The sequence below is a fragment of the Mesoplodon densirostris genome, chromosome 2 (genome assembly GCF_025265405.1).
Source record: "Mesoplodon densirostris isolate mMesDen1 chromosome 2, mMesDen1 primary haplotype, whole genome shotgun sequence".
Lineage (NCBI taxonomy): Eukaryota > Metazoa > Chordata > Mammalia > Artiodactyla > Ziphiidae > Mesoplodon > Mesoplodon densirostris.
The window spans coordinates 12,707,250-12,724,209 of NC_082662.1; the positions used below are offsets into that span (position 1 = coordinate 12,707,250).

Genomic DNA, 16,960 nt, shown 5'->3' on the forward strand with positions numbered 1-16,960 from the left:
AATTATGGGCCCCGGTCAGTGGCACCTGCCCTGTTTCTCAGGCTCTCACCAACAGCCTCCCTGCTTGACTCCCAACCTTGGCATTGCTTCTCCTGGCATTCCCTTTCCCTGAGCCCAGCCTCTGCCAAGTCACCCATGGTTATTTTTCCAGCACAGTCTGGCCCTGAATGGCTGGGGGACATTAAGCGCCCAGAACCTGGGAGGCCCTGCTCCAGGCCCTGGAATACACACACTTCAGCGGGATAAGAATGGGGGTGTCTGGCATCGTCACAGTCTCAAGTCCTCATGTTCGTTTTGGACATGGAAGCTGCAGAGAAGCCACCCTTTCCCACCTGCCCCCTATCAAGATCCCACCCAGAACTAACCTCTTCCTGTTCGGGGCTCCCAGCTCTTGGCCCAGAACACTCCAAGGAACACTTATCACCCTGCCAGGCAGGGAGGTCCAGCGGTGCTGAACAGGGTCTTATCCTCTCTGTGGCCCCAGCCCCAGCACAGCGCCTACGCAGCGGAGCTGCTCAGCGAGTCTGGGAAGAATGAAGGAATGGAGAGCTTCTGGGTACCTGGTAAGTCAGTGCCTCACAGTCTGGGCAGGCAAGGGTCACAGCTTTAAGTTAACCCAACACCAAGCCCCCTGCCCTCCACTCACAGCAATCCACTCCCCCAGGGCGCCCTCTTGCAGTTATTCCCAAGTCCTCCCAGGCTGCTTCTTCAACCTTGGTGGCCAGAAAATCAGGTCAGCCAGCCGAGTGTCACCACCATAACTTTAGGCATTTTGAGCCCCTGGAGTGATGGCGTCCTCTGGCCGATGGCTCCCTGCACCAGGGCCAGGTCAGGAGGGGCTGGCACTAGCCATGCGCACGCCCAGCAGCAGCTCCAACCTCTGCCCAGTTGCTCCCAGTGACAGCACAGTTTTCCCCCTGGCTGCCCCCCAGGTACAGCTAAAGGCATCTGCAGGGTCCAGAGCAGGCGCTCATGATGATCCGAAGGACGTTCCCCAACGTCTCTCTCAGCCATTCAGCTGCACAGAACCTGACATGCGGAGGGGCCACAGCCAGGGCCAAATCGTCCACCAGTACGGTGGGCCCAGTGCCTGGAGCCCACGATAACTTTAAGGCCCACAAAAATGTTTTAGTTTCTCTTAAAATTGGCAGGAAAAAAATGAATAGAATCCAAACTTGATTATACTAGTCTTTATACCCACACAGTCATAAAACATAAAGTTCTTAATATTTGGGGGTGGAGGAAGGGGCCCACAAAGGCAAAAGGGCCCAGTGACAGTCCAGATTCAAGCTTTCTCATGAGAACCAGATGACCAACAACAATAATAATAACAGCTAACATTTATATAGTGCTTGCCCTATGCCAGGCACTCCTCACAATAACCCTATGAGGCTGGTACCATTTTTTAATCTCCATTCTATAGATGAGGATGTGGAAGCACAGAGAGGTTGAGTCACTAGCTCAAGGTCACACAGCTAGGAAGTACAGGCTCTGGGTTTTCCGTCCTTTGGGAATATGGTCCAACACTAAGCAAAACACTCAACAACCCATCTTCAGCATCTGAAACAGACTAAGGTGACCTCAGTTTTCTCCAAGTACAATTGCTGATGCTGTCTTACATAAAGGACCTCAACTGGTAAATGTCTCAAAACAATGAAGTTCCCCTAAAGCTGATGCTGTCTGCACCTTCCAGAGCAGCCAGCAACCTCCCTCTCCAAAAAGGTCAGTTTCTCTCTGAACATTCCAAAAGAAAAAATATGGATGACTTTTTATCTGGTACCTCACTACCTATGTGCCTGTGCACTTGTGGCTATTTCTATATCGGGGTACATTTTGAACGTGTGGCTTGGGGCTCTGAGAGTGACTGTATTTATAACGGAATGTCTTCTATGTATGACACAGGTGTGTGTGTGTCTGTCTGTCTGCCTGTCCCTGTATGCTTGTATATGCTTGTATATCCATGGGCTTGTACACGTGACTGAGATGGGCGCCTAGACCTTGCTGTGTGTGTAAATCAGCAAACTCCCATTCACAGAAGCCCAGCTAATCATTTTCCCAAGTTGTTCAAGAGAAACTGAGGCCACAGACATTGCCCAAGGTCCAGGGTCCAGCAAGTCACTGACGGCAACAAAAACCAGGAGTCTTGTCTCCTGCCCCCCAGAACCCTGGCAACCCCCAATACCTCCCTAGCTCAGCCTGTATCTCTTTACAATGTCAGTCCCCAGCCCAGGGTGACCCTTTGCAGAGTTTGGTGACCAACAGCTCTGGGTCTGAGGTGTGGTGGGCAGTAGTCACTGACCAGCCTCTAGAAGGCAACAGAAAGTTCTCGCAGCCTGAGACCCCCCCAGACACCCCAGTTCTGAGGCCTGAGGCCATCACCCCTACACACACTCCCTCACACTACCTCTCTGCTGTTGCTTTTTCAGTCAAAACTTTATTGATTTTTAATATGACCAAAGTAACACACACTTGTTTTTAATACGGATTTAAGCTGTAAAAACATGTGAGTTAAGAGTCCTCCTCTACCCCCAGCTCACCACCATGACCGGCAGGGTGCGTAGCGTTCTAAATTTCTTTATTAGGAAATAAGTCCTAATGGGACCAGTGGGCCCAGCTCAGGAAACAACTTCCTAGGAGCTCGAGAATGAGTCAAAAGGGGACAAAGAGGAGAAGTCGGGCCTCAGGACAAGTGGGTTTAAACCAGATGCTCCGAGAGCCAGGCTGAGCCCAAACTGCTGGGGCTCTAGCTGGAGCTTCTGGTCACACATCACAAATCCAGATCTGCCCTCGACCTTGACATCCAAGTCATGGAATTTTAGGACTGAAAGGAGCCTGAGAGTCCATCTGGTCCTACCTGCCCATTTTAGAGATGGGGAGACTGACGACCTTGCTGGGAGACAACTGAGCTGGCTCCACGTAGGAACTTAGCCCACCAAGCACCTCCCAGGATGTGTCAGCACCTCAGCCTCCATTCAAAGCCTGGGGAGGAGGTGCTGGAGAGCAGGGGGTACCCCAAGACCAGACAGTATTAGTTGAATAAGGGAGAAAGAAAAGGACAGGAAGCAAACAAAGAGCTATAAAGACAGAGAAGGAAGCAGTGCATCACAGGAATTTGCAGCCCCAGACGGACGTTAGAAGCGCTGACTTCAAATCTTGGGTCTGTTGTTGCCCAGCTGTGTGACCCCGGCTCGCCCCTGACCCTCTGAGTCTCAGCTTCGTGAAGTTTAATGAGCGGACAAGACTGTCTACCGCATGTTGTTGGGAGAATTAAGTGACTGCAAGAGGTATTGAGCACGGCACCCGGCACAATAAATGACAACTGAAAAGAATGAGTCAGGCCAAGCAGCGTGGCAGGGCCCCCAAAACCTGGAAACGTCAGATTTGCTCCGTCTCAGGATGCCTCCAGGCCAGCTCCATCTCCTGCGCAAATTAAACAGTAACCAGCCAAGGTCAGGGAAAGGGCCTTGACAGAACAGGTTCCTTCCTCCCAAGGGGTGGCTCAGCCTTGACGAGGTGGGCCCACCCTCCTCCTGCCTATAAGTGCGGGCCTGGTCACCTCGACGACCACTCGATCCTGAGCACTCACAACATGCTGGGCGTCACAGTCTTCACAGTGCTCCTGGCCTACGGTAAGCTGTGGCTTGGGGACGAGCTGCAGCCAGTGGGCTGTGAGCTTGGGCTGGCCTCCCGGGGACAAGGATGGGGTCAGGGACCCTCTGCTCTCCAGGGCTTCAGGAAAGGAGCTTTGGGGTCCCATGTGGGTTCAGCTACTACTGACCAGCTGTGTGGCAGATGAGCCACTTGCCTGCTTGGCAAGTCTGCTTCCATATCTGCAAAATGGGATTGATGATCCTCACCCCAGGGTGAGGATGAGCCATGAGGGATGGAAAGCACCAGGGACGCAGAAGATGCCTCATCCCGGGTTACCCCAGGGGCCATCAGGGCCTACCTTTCCCAGCATTGGCATTTCTCATTTGGGGATTCTTTGCTCCCCCCACCATGCTGGTGACCTCCCAGATTGGAAATCCAGGAACTTGGCTTGAATGTCACTCTCTCTTGGCAGGACCTGGACAAGCCACTTCCCCTCTCTAAAGCTCACTGGCTCTTCTGAAAAGTGAGAGCACTTGATTAAGAGTCCACCAGCTAATAACAACAGTAATAATAATTAATAATAATAATAGCTGCTCCTGTGTACCCCATGTTTGCTATGTGTCAGGAACTGTGCTAAGCCTTTGACGTTCAGGAGCCAATTTGATCCTACAACAACCTTGAGAGGCAGGGTCTGTTAATATCCCCATTTTACAGATGAGGACACCGAGGCTCAGTGATGCTCAATATCTTGCTCAAGATCACACGGCTGGTTAGTGGTAGAGCCAGAATTTGAGTCTGGGTCTTTCTCACCGCACAGCACTTGCTCTTGACTGTTCCACACAGCTCCCCAGCTATGACAGTCTGGAATTCTGTAGATTCAGGGCTCACACACCCCCACTGTGCTGTGGCCTGAAGAGGGACAGCAGGGTAAGGATGAAGGACACAGGTGTACCTGGGCACTCACACACAAGCCAGCCACTTTGGGTTTCCTTCAATGATTAAACATTCACTCTATACCAGGTCTTTTGCCCAATTCTTTACCTGCATCATCTAATTTAGTTCTCAGGACAAACTTACCAGGTTAGTGCTAGTCTCCCCATTTCACAGAAAGGGAAGTTGAGGCCCAGCAAACTCGATGGCTTCCCCAAAGTCATGCAGGAAAAGTCAAACCCATGTCTGCCCAGCCCCCACATGTGTGCTCTTTCCACCTGCCCCTTCCCCAAAGCGATGCCAGCCCGGCTCACCTGTGCTCTTCCTCTCCTGTATCCCCAGCCTCCAGCTGCGGGGTCCCCATCTTCAAGCCCAACCTATCAGCCCGGGTGGTGGGCGGAGACAGCGCCGTTCCCCACAGCTGGCCCTGGCAGGTAAGCGCACTGCAGCAGGTGGGGAAGGCAAGGTGGAGGGGGGGGTGGGGAGCAGGTCCCTGGGGGCTGACACGTGGTCCTTCCCCATCCTCCTCCAGATCTCCCTCCAGTACCTCAAGGATGGCACGTGGAGGCACACCTGCGGTGGCACCTTGATCACCCCCAATCACGTCCTCACAGCTGCCCACTGCATCAGGTAAATGGGATGCTGCCCAGACACCCCACCCTCGCCCGGGAACAGGAGCCTGATAAGCTGCTTTTCTTGAGCACACACTCCAGACACTGGGCTAAATAAGCTACTCACGTCCAGTAACTCAGTTGTTAATTTATTCAGTCCACAAGTATTTACTGTGCGCCTACTATACGCCAGGGAACACAGCAGTGAGGACACAGTCTGTGCTCTCAGGGAGCTTATATTCTAGTGGAAGACAGAGTGACAGACCATTCAACAAGTAAATATATAACAAAGCAAGTGGCAATGAAGAAAAATAAAGCAGAAAGAGAATAAAAAGTATGAGGAGTTCTATTTTAAATGACGTGGCCGGGGGAAGATCTCTCTTGAAAGGGGATGTTGGAGCAAAGACCTGAAGGAAATAAGGGAAGACGTCATTGGTCTGGGGGTAAGGTGTTCCAGGTGGAGGGGACAGCTAATGCAAAGGCCCAGGGGAGGGTGCCCACTTGGTACGTTTGAGAAATAAAGTGGAAGCCGGTATGGCAGGGGCAGTTTGTGTGAGGGGAGAGGAAGAGGCGGTTAGAGAGGAATGCAGGAGAGAGAATGCAGGCCAGCAGCAGTGTGGACTAGCTCATCTTCACAGCAGCCCTGGCAGATGAGTTCCAAGATTATCTCCACCTTACAGGTGAGAGAACTGAGGCCGAGCCTACCCACTTAGCAGTCAAAGTGGACTTGACTCCAAGACCAGGGTCCTTACCCCGTGCCCTGGGAAGGGTCAATGGGATGAACTCTACCTTCCCCCAAACAAGTCCCACAGTGGCCCCAAAGCTGGGTCACTAAAGACCCAACTTCCCCCTCTACCCCACCAGCCAGTGGGGACAGGAGGCCACCCTGACCCGGTCCCCTTGCTCTGTCCAGCAATACCCTGACTTACCGCGTGGCCCTGGGGAAGAACAACCTGGAGGAGGAGAATGAGGAAGGCTCCGTGTACATGGGCGTGGACACCATCTTTGTCCACGAGAAGTGGAACTCCTTCCTAATTCGGTGAGTGCCCAGCTGGCCATCTCACAGCCCCCTGGGAGCAGCTCAGAAGAAGGAAGCGTCCCTGAGATGCAGCCGGAGCCTGTCCCTGGACCCCATCCTTAGCCTAAACAGCCAACAGATGATGACTTTACGCAAAATGGCAAAATGCTAAGTGGAGATGGACACCCCTCCAATACCCATCACTGGCCAAGGGTCTCTGGAAAGTACACAGGGAATAAGGACCCTGAGGCTCCCACAGTATATTACCTGAAGTCTCTCAGCCAGAGAAAGAGCCAGCGCTCGCCTTTACTGATGCCTACTGCATGCTCGCGTTGTAATAAGCAGCTGACATGCCATCTCTTATTTAATCCTCACAACAGCCCTAGACAAGGAACCGGGGATCAGAGAGGTTAAGGTCACACAGCCCAATTCATGGCAGAACTAGAAATCAAACCAGGCTCTCTCTAGGGTTGTCCATTTTCATTCTGGCAACACGAAAACATTAAAAATTGCATTCGCAAGTGTTTTTATCGTTATGATTTCCAATTTGCTTAGCTGAATTTCAGTTGATACATAACCTTGCAGTGGTTCAGAATGCTTCTGCTCTTGTCTCCCCTCTGTTAAGCCTTTCATGATGTGAAGACACAAGGTGGCGCGGTGGGGGGAAGAAGCTACACCTACAGGAGCGGGTGATGGGGTTAGAAGGCAGATCCTTGGTCCTCCGGCATCTCTGTCTGCCAGTAGGAAGCTGGAGGTCCAGGCTGTTTATGGAGGACCCCTGCTCACCCTTGGCCCGACTCCCAACTCACAGCCTGGGCCTCTTAGCATTGGCTTGGGGGACCAGGCCCTCCTGCCATTCACCACCTCCACTTTGGATTCCAGCAATGACATTGCCCTTATCAAACTGGCGGAGCCCGCGGAACTGAGTGACACCATCCAGCTAGCCTGCCTGCCAGAGGAGGGTTCCTTGCTGCCTCAGGGCTACCCCTGCTACGTCACTGGCTGGGGCCGTCTCTGGAGTGAGTATAGCCCCTGGCCAAACACGAGTGTCTTATTGGAGGAAGCAGCTCCCATGATAAGCACACCACCCACATTTGCCCACCACTTTCCTTTTGCCTTAACATTTTCACATCTTTTTAAATTTTGTAATAGTGGTTAATATTTATTAAGCATATACCATGTGGCAGACACTCTAACAGGTGCATATAAAGGGTGTTATAAGGATTAAATGGACTAGAATTTGTCAAGGGCTTAGAACAGGGCTAGGCACATACTAAGTGCCACGTAAGTGACTATTAAATAAATGAAACTAACCATTTTGGGGTGGGGGATTAGATCTTATGATCTTATGTTATACCACATGCCCAAGTAAATTCCAACTGAATTAAAAGGTTAAATGCAAATAAATGAAGCTACAGAATACTTAGATGAAAATGCAGATCCTCTAAAATTTGGAAAATTTGGGGGTGAGAAAGACCTTTCAATGTGTGACACCAAAGGCAGAGAACTACAGGGAAACCGCTGGCAATTAACCCCCAGAACCCAAGTTAAAGGTAACTCAGTGGTTATTTCTTAAGGGTTTTCTATGGGCTGGTTCTGCCTTCCCTGCCCTTAGAGTGGTCTCTAACCCAAACAGTTCAGGACCATTGGCTCAGAGTCTCGCCTCTCAATTAAGGGCCTGTGTGTGGGTCCCTCAAAGTCTATCCAGAACTCGCCCGGTCCTGTCCCAGCCCCATCCAGCCCTCTGTTCCCTGAAGGCCTGGGCCTGGGCTGGGGCTGAGGCTGCCTGGGCTGACCGCCCGGTCACCACCCGTTCTCTCTCCAGCCAACGGCCCCATCGCCGACGAGCTGCAGCAGGGCCTGCAGCGCATCGTGGATCACGCCACATGCTCCCAGAAAGACTGGTGGGGCACCAAGGTGAAGAACACCATGGTCTGCGCCGGGGGTGATGGCGTCATCTCAGCCTGCAACGTGAGTGTCGAGGCTCTGCCCCTCGTCCCTACCGCAGGTGGCCAGATGGAAGGGGGCAGTGAGGAGGGCAAAGGAGTGAGAAGTGGGGAGACGCCACACCCTCTCCCTGGGAGGAGACTGAGCCCCGGCTGGGCCTAAGAGGCTTAGGAGAAACTTGTCACTGTCCCCCTTCCCCTCCCCCACCAGTACTGTGGCCAGAGCGTGAAAGTTGAATGTGAGTCTGAGTCCGAGTCCCAGTGCCCCCACTTCATAGCTGTGTAACCTCGGGCAGGCTGTTTGATTTACCTGAACCTCAGTTTTCCCATGCATAAAATGGAGCGATAGTAAGTACAGGGCTGCTATGAGGACGGATTGAGTCTAACACAAGTAGAAGAGACTTCGGTGAAGTCCGGGCACACGTTCCTTCATACCATCAGCTCCATCGGTCCAGGGAGACAGAAGACTCAGGGAGTCTGACACAGAAGGAAGAAACATCTAGGACAATCAGGGACTGTCCCGTTTTCAAACACACGAGCCTCTCCCCACTTCCATTTTCTTCACTTTCCCGGGTCTCCTACATGGCTCCCAGCATCCTCATCCCTCTGGGCAGCTCAGAGTCTTAGACATGGTGACCTGAACAGCTAGGGAAACCAAGGCACAGAGAGGGTTCTCAACAGCTCAAGATCACACAGCAAACCAAGACCTAGTCTGACACCCCAGGGCCCCCCAGAATAAGGCCAAGTTACCCACAAACCACATTTTCTCTACCTCCCTCACTATGGACACGCTGAGGCCAAAGCAGGGGCCACCAAGGCTGAGAGGCCAACCCATATGCCCCGCCCTGACCCTCACCTGCTTCCCGAGCTTCCCTCTGACACCCGCCCCGTCTGGTGCAGGGGGACTCGGGCGGCCCACTAAACTGCCAGGCCAAGAACGGCTCTTGGGAGGTGCGGGGCATTGTCAGCTTCGGCTCCGGGCTGAGCTGCAACACCTTCAAGAAGCCCACGGTCTTCACCCGCGTGTCGGCCTACATCAACTGGATCGAGGAGGTGGGTGCGCCGCCCCGGCCCCCTCCTCACTACCCGCCCCTCACCCTCCCTCGCCCTTCCTTCACTCACTCCATTTACTCACTCACTCCTTCGAGAAGTTTTGATCGAGTGCTTATCGCCTGCAGCCTCGAGTCAGGGGCAGTGAAGGAGACGGCCATTCACTTCCCCACCCTTTCATCCATTGGCTTCAGCAAATACTTCTATCCCAAGCCCAGGCTCCCCACCAGTGCTCCCAGATATGAAACGTGGCCCCAGCACAGGAGAGGGGGCAGCATGGATGGCCGTCTATATTTTGAGGGTGGGGGCACAGAGCGTCACCCTGGGCTGGGGGCTTCCACCCTGGGAGCAGGAGGTATCCTGAGCTCACCTGCACAGTGGTCTGAACTGCCCAAGAGGGCCAGACCCCTCGGGCAGAGGCAAGCCTGGTTTGTCAAGGCCCAGGGCTGCCGGCCATGTTCCTACCCTCCCGGCAGAGCCTCACACCCCCCAGAGTCCCTCACTCTGTTCTCTGCTTCTCCAGAAATTACAGCTGTGATGCATCTCTGGGAGCCAAGGCCGCAAATCCCGGTGACCACAATAAACCTCCTTCCCCCTCAAGCGACCTGCGTTCTTGATTTGCGCGTCCCCTGCGGGTTCCCGGGCTCTCTAGGGGCTGCCCGTTTCCATACCAGGGGTGCAATGAGAGACCCCCCTCAGCCAGGCTGGTTAGGCCTTGGAGGGAGCTGCTGGGGATGCTGGTGGAGGGGGCACCCCCAGGAAGCCACCTGGTGCCTGAGGGAATATGAGTTAAGGACACACCCGACCCCTGCCCCATCCCCGCACATCTCATAAGCCGTGAACCACCGGGCCCTGATCAGACTGCAGTGGCTTCCACACATAGTCACAGCAGGTCAGAGATGGGAAAGCTTGCACTGCACTAGACAGGCAGGGAAGCTCAGGCCCAGAAAAGGAAAAAGCTGGGCCGGATCACAGGAGCTGACGGCCAGTGACGCACAGGCAAGAGCATCAGGGCAGGGCCCTCTGGTCCTGAGGCCGACTGGAGGGCAAGGGGGTCCAGAAAAGAGAGGGACCCAGTGTCCAGTGAGGTACATCCAAGCGGGACCCCCGACCCCTGACCATAGGGTCTCTGGTCCAGGGCGCTCCAGTCCTCCTAGGAAAGCCATCAACTACGGCTGCCTCTGGTTGGTCCATGAATTGTCCAGTTTCCCCATCAGACTTTGGTTCCTGGAGATGAGGACCATGGCCTCCCACGATGTCCAGCCCATTCTCAAAAAAGACTTTATTTTCTCAACCAGCAATGGGGCCTACAAGGAGTCCAGCACCAGCTCAGCCATAGGAATCCAGGGATGGTCCAGACAAGATCCCTGCTCTGCAGGACACAGACCCATAAACAGATCACTGAGTTCCCTGGTATAAGTGTGAAGGTAGGAAGACAGTCCAGGAGCATGGCAAAGGGACACTTAAACCAGTGAGAGTTGGCAGGAAGAGTCCAGGACGGCTTCCTAGAGGTGGTGATGCCCAGTGTAATGTATTCTTTACCTTTGAATAGAAGGTACCAAAATACAGAAGATGCTGCTGGTTGCTTGACTCAAGCTTCATTCCCAGCCTCCTCCTTTTGTAGTTGTCTCTATACTGGAGGCTAAAAATGCTAAATTCTTGCTGTCCCCAGGTCCCTTGCAGTTATAATATCAAAGTAACAGCTAACACTTACTGAACACTTACTCTGTGCCAGGCACCGTTCTACAGGTTTTACATGTATTACCTCACTTAATCCCCAAAACAATCCTAAGACATAGGTTATTAACATGATCCCCATTTCACAAATGAGAAAACTGAGGCTAGAGATGGTTAGTGACTTCCCAAGGTGATTTACCTGGGAGGTGATGGAGCTGGGATCCAGACTTTGTTAATCTGGCCCCAGAGCCCATGCTCTTGACCACCATGCTCTACTGCCCTGTGATGAATATGAATATGGATATGATGCCTGGAACTAAGGCAGCCTTCTTGTGGCGAAGAGAATTACAGAGACATGAGCTCAGACATCATCGAGCTGCAGATCTGATGCCAGCAACCATTCTCTGAATGTCTAGTTATGTAAAAAATAAATAAACCTGCATTTGTTTTAACCACTGTAGTCCAGTTTTCAGTTACTTGCAGCTCAGCACAGTCCTAACTGATACCCTGGGGGATAACATAAGGGGTCCCTTTCCTGACTGAGGGAAGGCCATAAGCAAAGTCATGGTAACTGCTTGGAAGAATCTCCAAGCAGAAGGTGTTGCTAGAGCTTAAGGCACAGGGCAGGGATTGGGTGACCAGTGGTCCTGGCACTGAGTAATTTTCTAGGGAGTGGTACTTTCAGTGTTGTCCCAGGCAAACTGGGATGGTCAGTCACCCTGACAGGGAGGGGCAAGAGATGTGGCTAGAGAGTGAGAAAGGCCCTTCCTGGAAAGACTTGTAGCCGTGGTAGAGGGTTGTTGGGACTTTATTCTGAGGGCAGTAGGGAGCTGTAGAGTGGTTTTAGATAGAGAAGTGATCTCTGCGGTCAGATGTACACACTAAAGCATTCATCTGACAGCTATAGGGAGGGTGATTTGGAGCAGGCAAGAATGGAGGCAGGGAGGCCAGTTAGGAGGCTGCTGCAATGTTCTAGGCCAGAATTAATGGGGCCCCAACCATCAAGCTGCAGATGGAAAGGAGAGATAGGTTCAGTACTTCAGTAAGAATTCAGTAATTATTTAAGAGGCATATGTGTAGTGTTGGACAGCAGCATCACCCCCAGTGCCAAATCTATATAACTTTTGGGAATGTGACTGGATTATCAAAGCTACTTTTTATTAGCTAATAAATGGTAAAACATAAGCCACAGTTCTGTCTGTTTAACAATAGTGTAAAATTCTCAGATTCAGGGACAAGATCCACTGTTATATACAAGGGTCAATGCCTATCTGTGGTAGACAAAATAATAGCCCTCCAAACATGTCCATGCCATAGACCCCAGAACATATGAATGCATCACCTTACATGGCAAAAGGGATTTTGCAGATGTGCTTAATTTAAGGATCCTGGGATGGGGTGATTAGCCTGGATTATCCAGGCGGGCTCCATGGAATCACAAGAGTCCTTATAAGAGGGATTAGTCACAAGGAGATATGAGGACAGAGCAGGGGGTCAGAGTCAGAGGGAGATCTGAAGATGCGATGCTGCTGACTTTGTAGATGTTGGGAGGGGCCACAAGCCAAGGAATACAGGCAGCCTCTAGATGCTGGAAAAGGCAAGGGAAGGGATTCTCCCCTAGAGTCTCCAGAAGGAACCAGCCCTGCTTTAGCCCAGTGACACCGATGGTGGACTTCTGACCTCCAGAGCTGTAAAAAAGTACACTTTTATGTTTTCAGCACCTTATTTGTGGTAATTTGTTAAAGCAGCAATAGGAGATAAATACACCATCACTCCTCCCTTCCGGCAAAATCTAAAGTACTAGGTGGGGAGTGTAAGAGGGAGGCAAAGGAAGGGTCAGGAAGGACTCCCTGGGATCTGGCTGGGATGAGAGCAAGGATCTGTAGACTTTGTCCAAGAGGTCACAAACCAGTGGTTGGGAGACAGGGAGAGTGGGCACTTAGGCAGTGACCGTCTACCTCCACCTTCTGCCTCGGCAGGAGTTCTCCTGGCCTGGGGGCCTGAGAGCCCTCATGGCAGTGACCCACTAGAGTGCCATTGTGTGTCTAATGCAGGCACCGTGGCTAGTGTGTACTGAGCACTTGGTAATCTGTGTGCCAGGTACCATCCAAGGGTTTTATATGCTCAATCTCATTTAATAATCCTGGCAACCCTGATTATTATCCCCCTTTGCAGATGAGGAACCTGAGACCCAGAGGGGTTTAAAAACTCACCCAAGGGGCTTCCCTGGTGGCACAGTGGTTGAGAGTCCGCCTGCCGATGCAGCGGACACGGGTTTGTGCCCTGGTTCAGGAAGATCCCACATGCCATGGAGCAGCTGGGCCCGTGAGCCATGGCCACTGAGCCTGCGCGTCCAGAACCTGTGCTCCGCAACGGGAGAGGCCACAAGAGTGAGAGGCCCACGTACCGCAAAAAAAAAAAAAAACCTCACCCAATAACAATTTGATACCTATCTCTGAGTTCTTTTACAGGAACTAAGGCCCCCACCCAGGTGGAGGATGGTAACTTCAGCCTGAGCCCAAGCACGTGGACCCCACACTGGTCAGAGCCAGAAGGCTCATGATGGAGATTCCTGGAACACCACCCTGTCACCTGACCACCAACCAGTCAGAGGAAAGTTACACACCTTGGAGCCCTCCCCGCAAATTTTGCCTATAAAAACTCTTCCCAAAAACCTTTGGAGAGTTCAGGCTTTTTGAGCATGAGCTGCCCATTCTCCTTGCTTGGCCCTGCAATAAACCCTTCTCTGCTCAAAAACAAAACAAAATAAAAAGAAACCCTCACCCAAGATTGCACAGCTAGTAATGGGGCACCAGGACTTAAACCCAGATAGTCTGACTCCAGAGCCTGTGTGACTAACAACCATGTTATTCTGCCGTTAATCCCGAAATCTCAAGGCCCCCCTCACACACTGATTCCTCTAGTGGCCCTGCCAGGAAAGGGTGGAGGCTGTATGTGTGCTGACAAGCTTGAGCGAAGCTGGCAATGAGCCCACGTAGACAGAAACCTAAGAGGAGAATTGTTGCTCAAAGACATTCACAAAGGCTTTTACCCACTGTATCAGCTACTTCCAGCATAATTAATAATGTTGAGTAAAAACCAACCACAAATGCTCAGTGGCATCCAATGACAAGTATTTATTGCTCACACGCTTGGGGTCAGTTGGGGTCAGTTAGGTGGCCCTGCTGATTTTGGCTGGAATCACTCATATCTCTAGGGGTCAAGTCTGGGTCTGGCTGGGGCAGCTCAGCTCCACAGGGCTCTGATCCTCCTCCCAGGAGGCCACCGCAAAGTTACATAACAAAAGGCATGGATACAGGGAGAAGTGAAGGATCAGAGCCATCCTGGCACTCTCTCACACCCCTCCCCCGTTATCTTGGACACAAATTAATAGCATAAACTATGGCAGGGCAGAAGGGAAGGCGGTCACTATACTGGAGCTCTGAACTCTGCCACTGATAGGCAATGACAGCAGCTGAGTCACTTAACCTCTCAGAGCCTCAGTTTCCTCATCTGTAAAATGGCATCTCTCCTCCATTCCCTCCCTCCCTCCCTTTGGGAGCCAAAAAAATAGCAGAGGCTTGTGATCGGAGGCATCATTACTACTACTGACCTCACACCTGGACCCCTGTTAGGAAATCCTCCCTCTCCCTTTTATTCCTTAGGAGAGGGAGCTTCATTCCCAGCAGGCCGTGGGGGTCAGTCCTCTGAAGCTCACTCTCATCAGGTGGGGGGCACCTATCTGCAAAGCTTCACAAGGTGATGGGCTGGGGAGCAGGTAATGGCAGAGAATAAACACAGAGCATCTTCCCAAAGCACTGATTTCCTATGAAGATTATGTGGGAAGAAAAAAATGCACATTAAAATAAACCCAGCTGTGCTATGAAATAAGCTGCAAAATTCAGATCAAGCTTTCAAGATGAAGAATGAGACTCCGGAGATATTTTTCTCTTGTGGTGACTGCTACGTGCTAGACCCCACATCATTAATCTACTGAAAACCGGAGCCTGCACACCAAATCTATTTTGTAAATAAAGCTTTATTGGAAAACAGCTATGCCTATCAGGCTACTTTTGCACCGTAACAGCAAGGTTGAGTAGTTGCAACAGAGACCGTATGACCCACAATCCTAAAATATTTATTATCTGGTCCTTTACAGAAACAGTTTGCCAACCCCTGATCTCCTAGGATTCTTTGATGGAAAAGTTTGAAGAATTCTGTGCTATTCTGATAGCTGAGGGCTACAGGTCTAAGACTTGAAGAGTGAACATTTTATTGCACATTTATGATTCTCAGTGTTTTAAGTGAATAAACCCGTTGCTTAATTCTAACAACAATCCTAAGAGATAGATGGGATTGTTATTGTTGCATTTGGTAGGTGAAGAAATTGAGTTAAAGAGATGAAACTTGTTCTAGCCCAGGTCATCTCAAATTTTAAGGTGCAGAAGAATCACCTAGGTATCTTGTTAAACTGCAGATGCTGAATCAGTAGGCCTGGGTGGGAGAGTTTGCATTTCTTTTATACTTATATATACACACACACATATATATATTTGGCTGCCCCGGGTCTTAGTTGCAGCATACGGGATCTTCGTTGCGGCATGCGGGCTCTTAGTTGTGGCATGTGGGATCTAGTTCCCTGACCAGGAATGGAACCCGGGTCCCCTGCAATGGGAGTGCAGAGTCTTAACAACTGGACCACCAGGCAAGTCCTGAGTCTGCATTTCTTTTTTTTTTTTTTTTTTAAGATTTTTTTTTTGATGTGGACCGTTTTTAAAGTTTTTATTGAATTTGTTACAATATTGCTTCTGTTTTATGTTTTTTGGTCGCAAGTCATGTGGGATCTTAGCTCCCCAACCAGGGATCAAACACACAGCCTCTGCATTGGAAGACGAAGTCTTAGCCACTGGACCTCCAGGGAAGTCCCCCAGAGTCTCCATTTCTAACCAGATCCTGAGCAATGCTGGTCCAGACCACTCTGTGAGCAGCAATGATCCAGACCAGAGTCCCTACCGGGAGGCACAGGGGTGCAAACCCAAGCCTCTAACCACTGAGCATATGGCTTCTCAGAGGAACCCTTATGAATGAGTCATACGCCCCGTGAGAAATTCGCATCTGCATCTCCCTGGCCCCGCTGAGACCTCAAAGACCCAGCCAAGGCTAGAACTTTACAGATTGCCTTGTTGTTCCACAACAGATCAATGGGGGACTGAGCCCCAGAGGGGGAAGTGGGCTGTAAAACCCACTCTGTCTCCCAGCCTCCATGCCCCCTCCAGAAGCCTCCATTGTTATCTGGTGCTGTCCCTCCCCCGCACCTCTTTCAGGAGCCTGGAGCCCAGATCTAGAGGTGGGACTTGTGCTCCAGGCCCGGCCAATCCACCCTAGCAGCCCCTCCTCCACCACAACAATTGGTTCAGGGATGGGCATGTGACCTGAGGCAGAGCCAATCAGAGAGAGCTGCAGGACTTCTGCGGGAACTACCCGGAAGCTCTCACTCATTCCCTGATGTGTTTGAGGATGAGGGATGCGAGGCTAGAACAGCAAAATGGGGGAAGGAGGAAGAGGGGATGGTTTTGCTCTCCAGGGTACATTCGTCAATGTGTAGAGATATTTCTGGTTGTCACAACTTAAGGGAGGAGGGAAGGGACTACTGGCATCTAGCAGGTGGGGACCAGGATTCCTGCTAAATATCCTACGATGCACAGGAGCGCTCTCATAGCAAAGAACCATCACCCAAAAGGTCAATACTGCCATGGCTGAGAAACCCTGGGTCAGAGACTCTGTAGCCCTCTTGTCCCCATAGGACAACCTGGAGCTTCTACAGGCCACTTAATGGAGCCTGAGAGTGGACTCTCACAGTGGAAAGCAGAGCCAGAAGATGGAGAGAAGCCGAGTCCTAGGGACATCACCAGAGCCCTGGATCCAGCTGTGCCTGAAGTGAGCCCTGCTCCTGGACTTTTCCATCTTGTGTCCCAATGAATGACTCTTTGGCTTAAGCCTGTCTGATGAAGTTTTCTGTCACTTTCAAACCCTCCCAGCCATGTGGTGAAATAGGCCAGGCATATGTCCCTCTCACTGTTTCATTCATGGGCAGCCCCAGGCCAGAGGACCTGTGTGACTTGCCCAGGATCACACGG

The 16,960-nt window shown here is 51.6% G+C and overlaps 1 protein-coding gene across 1 annotated transcript; it reads left to right on the forward strand.

Moving 5' to 3' along the window:
- Positions 1-3,589: 3,589 nt before the first annotated feature.
- Positions 3,590-9,684, forward strand: CTRC (chymotrypsin C). The gene is made up of 8 exons (XM_060118351.1): positions 3,590-3,629; positions 4,864-4,955; positions 5,054-5,151; positions 6,046-6,171; positions 7,033-7,169; positions 7,976-8,121; positions 8,997-9,149; positions 9,670-9,684. Exons 1-8 carry the CDS (start codon positions 3,590-3,592, stop codon positions 9,682-9,684), a joined length of 807 nt encoding a protein of 268 aa, XP_059974334.1.
- Positions 9,685-16,960: the final 7,276 nt, after the last annotated feature.

Bases quoted from the DNA above. Each gene is read 5' to 3' on its own strand.
- CTRC (XM_060118351.1), top strand. From the start codon at position 3,590: ATGCTGGGCGTCACAGTCTTCACAGTGCTCCTGGCCTACG. The intron at 7,170-7,975 runs GTGAGTATAGCC...TTCTCTCTCCAG, and splicing joins TGGCTGGGGCCGTCTCTGGA to CCAACGGCCCCATCGCCGAC. The intron at 8,122-8,996 runs GTGAGTGTCGAG...CGTCTGGTGCAG, and splicing joins GCGTCATCTCAGCCTGCAAC to GGGGACTCGGGCGGCCCACT.